At 31.6% G+C, this 11,845-nt stretch overlaps 1 protein-coding gene across 1 annotated transcript; it reads right to left on the bottom strand.

Annotated features, from left to right (window-relative positions):
* Positions 1 to 223: 223 nt before the first annotated feature.
* On the bottom strand, positions 224 to 5,475 carry LOC111002745 (androgen-dependent TFPI-regulating protein-like). Its single transcript, XM_022272954.2, has 4 exons — positions 5,239 to 5,475; positions 3,496 to 3,636; positions 3,160 to 3,380; positions 224 to 1,695 (listed from the first exon to the last, which is right to left on the bottom strand). The coding sequence occupies exons 1-4, from the start codon at positions 5,422 to 5,424 to the stop codon at positions 1,503 to 1,505; spliced, it is 741 nt and encodes a 246-aa protein (XP_022128646.2). The 5' UTR covers positions 5,425 to 5,475; the 3' UTR covers positions 224 to 1,502.
* Positions 5,476 to 11,845: the final 6,370 nt, after the last annotated feature.

Genomic DNA, 11,845 nt, shown 5'->3' with positions numbered 1-11,845 from the left:
TGGTTAAAGACTTCAGCAAAGCTTAAAGCTCCAAGTCATTGTTCAAAAGCGTGGCATCCAAAACTAATGTTGCCATGATGATTGCTGATTGCATGATGATGATTGATGCCATGACAAACCTTCGGTAGGGGATGACACTATGAGATGTTTTTGTTTTATTCCTGTCCGTGTCGGTCTGATCACACACGTCACTTTATATTTTCTGTCTCTTTTTTGTTAGTACTCTTTCGTGAGACGAAAGGTTTGGGGTCCAAAGTGCTAAAATATTGCCATTTAATTTAATCATAAGTTTGTTGGTAATGCGACTGTGATAATGCGTTCGGGAGTTTAAAAATCGATTTGGTGAAGTAAAATTCATAAAAAAACAAAGATGTATTTAATTTTAATTGTATTTTTCACTAAACTAGATTTAATATAGTTATATAATCATATTATAGATAATCAGAACAATAGATGGTATATAATATGGATGAATTACGCTATAAAAAAAAATCAAAACTGCCTTTCGTAGCAAACAAATAGTTATATGTGATGTATGTATGTTTTATATAATAATAATGTATCCCTTCATAGAGAATATAGTTGTTGATGTCGATTTAATGTTGTTATATTATGGTGATGTACCTACAGTATAGTAGGATTTTTGTACACAAACATTTTGTTTATAATATTTAGATAATAAATTCTTTTAAATTAGCAACTTAGCTTTAATCTATAAGTTATGCTTTAGCAATAGTCCGAGTTTCTCTCGAAAACTGTATTTTACAATAAAAATATAATTGTTTACCTCTTTTTATTATTAACAAATTACACACCATCACTTACAGAATCTATCCCATATACCAAACGTATCTTAAAACTAGATGACAAATCGATTTACAATACGATATTTTAAATGCCAATGTGTAAAAATCTCTTACCCATAAATGTATGTTATTTCAATGTTACCATAATTTCCCAGAATTTTAAAACCAGCTGCCCCCACGACCGTAGTTTTGACGTTTAAAATGATTTCTTTTTAAAAAGCCTACCTTGTAGATTTATGTAGCTAACACACGGAACTTCACTAAAATTTTACTCACTTTACTAAAGATTTGAGTCTTCAGAATGAAAACCTACTCCTAACCTATGAAAACTCTGCATAAAACCCTTCCTCAGAGTTCAATCACTATTTCTTTAATTTTTTTAATTAAAAAATACTCGAATTGGTCCAGTCGTCTCCGAGGTCAGATGAAGATTCAGATGCCAGTGTAGTACTAAAAATTTCACCAAGTATTCGTATATATCATATTTGTACATTACATTACAAAACATAATACTATAATATATATTGATTATTGAAATACATACGAATTATTTTAAGTATAAATAAAAATATAATTCATATTTATAACGTAAATTAATTTGTTTGTTTTACTAATGCATCATGCATTACAATATATACAATTCCTAATATTAAAATTTAAAATACAATCTCATAAACGATATAATCTAGAAAACAGTTAACAAAACTTCTTTGCCTCATTTTTCATCTTCATTCTCTTCCCCCACACAATGTCAACTAAACACCACTGTAGTGTATAGAAGAAACAAAGTTCCAGATATGACATTAGTATGAGTAACCAAATTTGGTACCTACTGAACATGTTTAATATTGCATAAATTACTATACCATTTGCGTAACTCACTGCGACCCTGCAACAATAGATAATTTTAATTACGATATTATATGACGTTCTGTATACTATCGTTTATTTGTTCATCACGTAGACCTATGTAGTAACTGTGTTGTTTATTTATTCTTGAATAGAACAACCTGCATCTGATTTTTTTTGTAAATTTATTTATCATAATCCTTACATTAACACAAAAACAAATAACATAAATAAATTGGTATGCCATTGGCGGCCTTATCGCTAATAAGTGATCTCTTCTAGGCAACATATTAAGAAAAAAAACTAAAAATAAATAAATATTAAGTGAATAGTGCATAACCAAATCACCAAAAATAACATTACAAATAACAGTGTAATATTATAGAATTACCAAACTTAATCTCAACTAATAAAAAAAATTAAACTTAAATGTTAAGTGGCCATGGACACTCAATGCCAGAGGGCCCGCGAGTGGGTTGCCGGTTATGGTTATGTATGGTTATGGCTGAGTAATGGTAATAGTGGTTGCGAATAATAATTAATTTTGTAAAAGTTATTTATGCAAGTAATCAAAATTATTTAAAGACAATAAACGTTAAATTTATATCTTATTTAAGTACAAATTTCATGCACATAATATTAATATATAATCTGTTATCTATATAAAATATAATTGCGAAGCGTAATTCTATGTACCTATTTCCAAGTTGATAACGACTGATAGATTGAAGATCCCAATTTTTCTTAGCTACCTATATTTAATTGATTTAAATGTGTCAATTTCTGAAGCATATAAATTTGCTATAAACAATTTGAGTACGGATGCGTCTTTGGATGCCTACGTATTTACGTATCACTTAAGAGATTCAATCCCAATGTATCAGTTTAATTCTAAGACACTTTTGATTTAATATATGTATGTCGCAGCCAACTAGCTAAATCAGCCGTTCAATCAACATCCTAGCCGTTTAACTAACGGCCTGAATGATATTCAGCCCTCGCGTTGGTTACAACATTTTATAAACTGGCTGGCTAATGTTATGCCATTTGTACGGTAGAGCCATTATTCGGCAAAAATAAAAAAGATGAAGCCATAAAAAATAAATCTTTTAAAATTAAATTGCTTAAGTCCAATTTGCATTATTATTTTCACTACACTCTTTCATTGCCCTTGTTGTTTTTCATGAAAGTTTGGAAAACACCATCAAAGTTGTGGTTTGCCGACGCCATATTGACAGTTTGAGAGTGGAAGTAAGTGAAATTATGTTTAATTTTACTGTGAACAGGTTAAGGAAGTAATGAAATGTCATCATCATTAATTTGCCTAGCTGTTTGGTCAACAGGCTGAACATCTTTCAGGCCGTTAGTTAAACGCCTAGGCTATTAATTGAAGGGCTAATTAAGATAGTCGCGGCTGCGACATACATAACTCGTCCGATTCTTCGAAGTACGCACTCTTGTTTTAATCACAATGATAGATCATACTTTATTAGATTTTACTTACGTAGCAGTATAAACTGAGGTAAAAATCGTCGTAATTATTGCGCCAGGCAAAATACTAGAAGGACGTTTTCGAGGCACCATAATTAAATCTAAAACCACCAAAACGCCTGAAACAGTATGAAGAGAATGGTGTATCCAATATGGCAGGTAGGCAAAAATTCTCACAGGCGCTATTATTGCCGGGTCATTATTCCACGTTATCCAGAACATAATATCACAGTACTGAAACAAAATATGAAGGTCCGATCAATCCATCATACCCTTAGTAAAGCACATTAATAATAGTATTCACCGCTCTTGGTCTTATGTATTAAACACAATTAAGAATTACACTAACCAATGTTGTGGGTAGAAGGATACTTGTCATAACGACATCTCTAATTTTCCTCAAAACACGCACTCTCTTGTCTGCCCACCTCCCATTTCTCTCCATCCAGTCGCAATAAATGCAAATAGGGAAATAAGTTAGGAACACAAACTGAAAATAACATTAAATGAATACACTTAAATTTATAGTAAAATTGGTCATCCAATAGCAGATCTTTACATTTAAACCTCTCTTAAAGGTGATAATAATTGTCCGACTAGTATGGCTGATATATGGCATCAAAAAAAATTAACAACAGAAAATGACTGACATTACTTCAGGTATTTGGAAATTAATTATGACAGAAACACGATTATTGGATTTGTGAATTACAAGAACTTCACAGTTAAAAATTAATATGGAATATTCTAGTCTGTGATGAATGGTCAAAATTAGGAGATGCACGGTAGCATGATAACCATGCTTTATAAATGAAAATAACATCGAAACTATTGTAACAAAGACGGTATCAACTGTAATCCAGTTTTAATGAGATTGATTACCGAAAACTGATAAGTCTACCGAATTTCACAAATTACAAGACATAAGCAATGACATAACCGTATGACCGATAATGTATAGTATATTCCAATGTCATATAGATAAAGTAAATCAATTGCAGTTTATCTTCATTTATTGTGATTAACGATGCTGCTGCAAATTAAAACCGTTTTACGGCGGAAACAAAATGTAAAACCTCATATATTTATCGAATGCGGAGAATGCGAGTGTTAAAACATTTGGCGCTATGTAATGATTATATATTGATTATGTTATTACATATATTTTATAAATTATAAGTAATCAAAATGAAATGAATTATTGTAACAAGGAAATTTTAAGCTTAAAGATTTTACATTCAGCAATGTCACGTCAAATTCATTTTAATTAGTAATGTTCCAATTCATTTTCATTTTCGGCACTGTATCATACGCGAGCCTAATTATATGTTATAAACGTCTTAGGTCGCACAAGCGCCTTGATTTCGGACATATATTAAAGTAAGTCGCGTACGGTTGTGTAACAAATAAATAGGATACTTAGAATGGTATTCAAGGATGTCATTATATTTTTTTACTGTCCTCAAACAAAGCATTCTCGATTCACTTAGACTCTCGTCTATTTTAAAAGTATTTCAGATATATATATACGTATTGGAAATGCTTTCCATGAATTACTGGTTATAATTTTTTTTAATTAGTTGGGAGATTGACCCTACAAAATGCTACCTAATATGGCGGATATGTGTTTATTATTTAGCTGTTTATGGCAATGAATAAAATTATTATTTTAACGAAGGGAAAAACGAACCGTTATATAGACATCAGAACCATAGGTTAACATAGAGTTAACACAGAAACTCTTACTTACTTTTATTCTACTCTGACAAAAATTAATAATGAATTACATCCCATTTATATTTCCATACTTTATTTGACGATCTTTATTTGTTTATATTGCGATAAAATATAATCTTGTAATAATACTAATACATCATATATTACGATACAAAACAAACATTACTTAGACTAGAACGATATTATTATACAAGTAATGTATATATTCATTCCAAATAGATATGTATAACGTGTAAGATTTTTTAAGCCTTCTATGTAAAAAAAACTATGCAGGGATCCCAGCAATATTTGTTCAAAATCTTGCACTATGATGAAAAATGAAAATGTAAAAGTTTTACATGCAATCATTACTTACGTTAAACCAAATAGTCAGCAATAACCACCGCACAATGGTATAGACTCTCACATTGGGATCAATATCGTTTGACATATCCACATTTAAAAGCACCAATGCAACGACCGCGAGATGAACAAACGCCGCGCTGTTGAGACATATTCGCACACTCAATAAAACACTATTACTTCTCGCCGTCTCTATCATTACGTGTTGCCTTTGTTGACAATATGTTGGTAATGAATTCGTCGGGTCCTAAGATACAAAGCTGACGATCGATAATGCATATCAATAGGATGTCATCAAGGGCGAAGTGCGCTGGTCGCAATGGAGGTCAATTCTCTGTAACGAAAAATGACAAAGGTTTATGAGGTGGATCTTAAAGACATCTGTGAAGTGTCTGGTTAGTTCTTAGGAATGAATCCCTCATCAGTGATCCACAGGATCGTAAAATAAACGCTTTGAGTCTAATCACAAAACTTGTCGCAAATCTGCGGTAGAATGGATTGAAGGACATTTGGAGGACAAGGAAGGCAGCCGAGTAGGGAATATAAAATAAAAATTTTAGTAGACTAAGCATGTTTCACAGAAAATTAGTTCAAGTAGAAATGCCTCTAACAATGCTTAATATTAATTTTGTTTGAAACATAAATCGTTTTAATAAACAACTTGTTGAATTCATGTTATGAGGAACAAATACTAACTAATTAGGTTCTCTTTGTTTGAATAAAATTTAGTTTTGAATTACATTATTATTTTTATTACATTGAATTGAATTTTCCTGTAATTACAAAGGCAAATTATCAGTGTTACTAAATTTTCAATTGTGATTACTAAATATTAATTACGTTTTTATTACCTTCTATATTCAATCGTGCGTGCGATTTTGAATTTAAATTACTGCATGCAATTTATATGGGTCATCGCGCCATCTCCTGTCTTTATTGGCTTAACGATCCGTTTGTACTAAGTACATGTATGGTATTGTATACATGGATAATTTCAAAAATATTAATTTTCCTATACAACTTTCTTATTAATATACCGCATTTATAATTATCACTACGTTATTTTTAATGAGCAGTATTGGCCTAGTGGCTTCAGCATGTGCCTCTCTTCCGTAAGTTTTATCCCGTAGGTTCAATCTCTGTATGTGCGTATTTAACATTGGCTCACACCTTGAAGGGAAACATTATGAGGTGTCAGTGACAGATGACAGTGGCGTTAAACTTAAAAAGTCCACGGCGTGTTTTGGGCACAGAAAGCTGTCTACTAACCTATTAGAAAAACACGAAATGATCTTGAAACACATACACACATCTGAGGAATCTTATTGAAAATATACAAAAATCTAAAAGTCAAATAGTTAAAGTAAAATATTACTATATTATTTACTGAATATTCACGCAAATAATCCTGCAATAAAAAAAATATTTGCTTATAGCAAATTTGCATATTTTAATAAACCTATTAAATGCGATATCACTTCCATTTAACAGACAATGCTCTAAGTGGTGTAGTTAATTAAACCTAACAATTTGAAATAGAAAAACAATAAATAGTAATAGAAATTACGTTGTCCCTGTTCCCCTTTGATAAAAGGAAAATGGCGGGTTGTGCCGAATCACCAGTTTACATTCAGCTAAGCATTCATGTCTTGTCGGATTATGAAATTTACAAAAAAGATACTTTCAAAGACGTATCGAGATCGTAAGATGAATATTTAGCCTGTCCTCAAAGCGAAAAGTAATAAGTGCCTGAAACATGATGCTTTATATATAATTATTTAATTATTAAGTGTATAATATGGTATAGAGTATTTTGCTAAATTATATTATTACCATTTAAAAGTAACAATGTATATGAGCCTATTAGGTAACTATTACACTGATGCAATACGTAAGTAAAATACACTGATTTCGATAACGGTTATGGTAATTAGAATCATTAATAATTATAATTTAATGTGGTGAAACCATTCGATAAACAGGCACATTTACCTTAACATGGATAGGATAACGTTTCGTGTAAACGATGAAGCTTTTTCATGTATACATAATGTAATTTTATAGTCTTCCTAAGAATAATTATAAAATGTCGAACACGTGATAGACTTGAAGACTTCCTTAAAGTTTTCTGAATATTGCTATATTGCTAGATATCGATCGTATTTATGCTTAAACTATTTAAATCTTCAACAGCTTAAACACACTTCATGAACTGAGTGTTTATATTCTATAATGTGTCGCAGATAACTTGCTTAATTAGCTGTTGAATTAACATCCTAGTCGTTTACCTAACGCCTGAAAGCGTTTGTTACAACATTTACAAAAAAAATTAATAAACTGGCTGGCTAAAGGCTTTGATACGCTAGAGTCATTATTTTGTGGAAATAACAAAAATTTAACATAAGACATACAAAATATTTCATCTATATTAAATTGCGTAAGTCAAATTCACCTTATTATTGCCACTCCACTCTTCCATTGTTCTTATTGTTTTTGATGTAGGTTTGGAAAACACCAACAAAGTTGTGGTTTGCCGACGCCATATTGACAGTTTGAAGAGTTTCGCTTTAACTTTGAGTTGGCTACATAGGATATGCACTTCAGTCTATTGCGTTGTACACTTATTTAGTCTTGAGTCAACCGTTAGCAAGTAAAAGAAAATATATATATTAAAATGATTTAAAAAAAAAACTGTTATGTTAAGTAACAATAACATAATATGTACAATAAAATAATTAAGACTAAAATAAATTTGAAATATTTGATCAAAGTAAAATAGATTCTAGACGTAATATGTAGAATAATTATATAATCCTGGCAGAAAAACTGTGCTGTACTACTACTGTAGCAATATTTTCGCAAGCTCTTTAGATAATTCAACTGCCCCATCCTATTTATATCTCGTACTCACTCGAGAGTTAAATGCCCTATTTAGAGGACGTTTGCCCCTCGCGGGCGATGCCGTCGGGGAGACGGGGACGCGAATAGGGTACGATGCGTATCTGCTTTCATACTTGTGACAACTGACAAGGCCTAAGACTTTAGTCACCTGAAACGAGCGCTATGTCAGGGACGAAAGTGCCTCAGTCACAAAAAAGTTTTTTTAAAGATGCTAACGCGGCATACAAACAAATCAAGACGAGGCCCTTCGCACCTCATATGGTGTAGATGACTGGCCATGGGACTTTTAGGCACTATTTACACAGACTCAAACTGAAGACAAGCCCCGCGTGCTGCTGTGACGACCGACAGAATCGACCTAACGGTGGTTCAATTACTTGTGGATCGTGTGACTTTTGACCAGGTGAGATCTGCAGCTGGAGACTGGCATGAGGGTATCCCGCAATGGGCTATCGTGTGGCTTGAGCACAGATCATAGCTGGAAAAAATCTTCGGCAAGATTGTCAAATATGTCACTAACATAAATAGCACGAGAGGTAACACCAGGCAGCGGGCCTCGATTCGCCTATAAAGATTATGACTTTATTTCCGGAATCGTTGTCGCCCGAGCCCGGTGGGAAACGCCAACTCTTTAAGTTCAATAAACAATTAAATTAATCAATGAAAACAAACTGAACCAACATACAAAGAAGCTAAATAATAATCCTTATTAATAACAAAAATATGTACATTTTTAAAGCTAAAATGAAAACTTTAAGTTATTGAATTATCAAATTATATTAATATGTGTGGATATATGTCTAATAAACAGATGAAGTCTATAAATAATTTTAGCGGGTCCTGAAGTGGATTCAGATGAAAGTCTGAATGATTTCCTACGTATCAGGAAGTATCTTCGCGGTACAAAATATATGTGCAAGGTGGTTGTTGTGCCTGAAGTAAAAATTGTACATGAATCATGATAATTTAACCCATATATAAATAAATAATAGATTATATTATTATTATGTAATAAAACATATACGTTATATATACATATACACATATATAAACATATTATACTTATACGTTAACAAAACATCAGCGCTTGCATAAAATAATGTATGAATATATGAAATAAAAATAGGCAAAACAGAATTAATGTAACTGATTTATTCGCATATTCCTTAAACATTATATGCAGATGATATCACTCACAAGGTAAAGTATGTGAAGAGAGCAAATTTTGCTATTATTTATTAATTCCTAAATAAATATTCCATAATATATTGTAGGTGCTATTGACATATTTGAGTTTCCACGCGTAGTTATTGATATAAGTGCAGTTGAAGAAAAATACTTGAATCAGAATTTAATCGTCGGGGCTGGCATCGCGCTTACTGATTTAGCGTTATTTAAAAAAATGGCTGAAACTTATGAGCACTTTTTCTATTTGCAAAAACTCGATCACCATTTGGATTTAGTAGCCAGACAGACCAGTGAGAAATTTTAGAATGTTTTTAAGACGTAATATTATTATTACACCTTACCATATCTTTATATGGCAAAATCACCATATTACTAAAATATTATATTGCTATTTATGTATAGCACTTATTTTAATATTAGCAATAAAATATTGCGTTGACTGAGGATTAGAAATATTACTGGATTCGTATCGTCTACTAGACATGACGTATTAACAAGACCTTTGAGTTTCTTATACTAACCTTCATAATAATAATAATAATAGCCTTTATTCGGATACATTTTACATTATATATTTTATATACATTTAAACAAATTTCCATTTTAATCCAATTATGGTGCATCGGTGTGCCCTTTTTTGACAAATGCCTGCTCCTTATCCCGCCATACCTCTCTGCACTATGCCACTCTCTGCCATGTACCACCTGCCGTTTCTTTAATGTGGTGTATGTATTTATATATAATTAGGTCTAATGGTAATTAAAAGAAAGGTTTTCAATACTTGTATACTACACTGTACTAACATATGGATCACAAACTTGGGCGCCTACTAAAGCGCAGTATACAAAGCTACAGGTGTGTCAAAGAGCGATGGAACGATGTATGATAGGGAAAACAAGAAGAGACAAAATAAAGAATACAGCATTAAGGAAAATAACTAAGGTAACAGATGTTACAAAAACAATCAAGAAACTAAAGTGGAAATGGGTGGGACACATCGCAAGAGGTACAGAAAAGTGGAGCAAAAAACTGCTTAACTGGTGCCCAAGGTACAGCAAACAAGAGATAGTTATTTTTTGTTAAGCATGATACGATTTGTACGTAATGATTTTATTTATAAAAAATTTTTTTTGGGCGATGTTTATTAATATTGAATATTTGTTCCCTATCGTAGAATTTTATCCATTAAAAGACGAATGTTTCAATAGTTTATACTAAATATTATTGTCATCGGTCGCTGGAAACCTGATGCTTAAGAAAAGAGATTCGACTTTTGCGTCTGATGTTTTTTTATTATTTGAAGCTGTTGGAGCTATCGCACGGTACCTATGCCAATGAAATATATACGGAAGTATATATTTCCTTAGTATATATCATGCTTTGTTTGTTGTCAAGATACGTCATGTCCTAATTTTAGTGCCCAACATCTTCATAGCACCGCTTGAGGTGATATAGAGGGCGGACCTTAAATACGATGATTTTTTTCAGTTAGCGCAGATAGTATTCTGGACGTGTATCAAGAGTTCTTGTCCATTGGCATGAAAGGGTAAATTATTTCCCAAATAAAGTTTCCGCCAATTGACAAATATTATAAATTTGTTTCCTTAAAAGTAAGTATTGTGGTTTCTTTCTTCTTTATGATCTTTCTACTTTTTTTAATTTGTCTATGCTAATATTATTAAGAGAAAAGATTGTATTGTTAGTTAACATTAAGTTCCAAAATAACAGGACCAATTTGAAACTTTCACCATTAGAATCCTATATAATTCTTGATCAACATATGCTATAGAAGAATTTCTTTTTATTTGAAAAATCAAGAAATTTGAAAAGTCGAAAATAATACATATTAACAAAACGCATAATTCAATCCCCGCCCCGCATCGTAACGTTTTCAAGTAAATTAATATACTAACCTTTCCTTCGCAATATATATTTATAAAATTATTATATATGTATACAAAAATAGTGATAAGTATACTCGAATAGAACATACGCACAAAGTTAATACTCGGCACAAATGCAGGCTGCAATTTCCCCGTACTAGACTATCTAAAGTTTAGTAACTCTTTTTTGGGAAAAGGGATACTCTTCTTTAATAAAATCCTATAGGCTCTTTTATCTCTGCCTTTTAATAAATTTAAGAAATGTATTAAGAAAAGCTGTGTAAAAAGGCTTAAAAACGATTATTAAGGCGATTATCTAGTTGATAAAAGGGCCCGGGATTAGTGCTGGGCTACTTCTAATTAATTTCCTATATTTGTTTTAAAATAAGTATTTTTTGAGGAATTGCTTTTTTAAACAAGTACAGAGAGTTTTTTTACGCCGGCTTTTTTGTCGGCCTGCACCCTCTGTCTTCTTTGCCGATGAGTAGGGATGCCTACAGGTTCAAATTTAATGACGTGGAAAGTGATACCTTGATGATATTATGTTCCAAAATAAACGTATTTAATTTTTGTATTATAAAATACTTTTCAATTAAAATTGTAACAATTTACATTAAACAATACTTACAATTTTATTATCCTGTATAT

Source organism: Pieris rapae, chromosome 9 (genome assembly GCF_905147795.1).
Source record: "Pieris rapae chromosome 9, ilPieRapa1.1, whole genome shotgun sequence".
NCBI lineage: Eukaryota > Metazoa > Arthropoda > Insecta > Lepidoptera > Pieridae > Pieris > Pieris rapae.
Note: the sequence above shows the minus strand (reverse complement) of the source record. Positions and strands in the feature narration are given on the sequence as shown.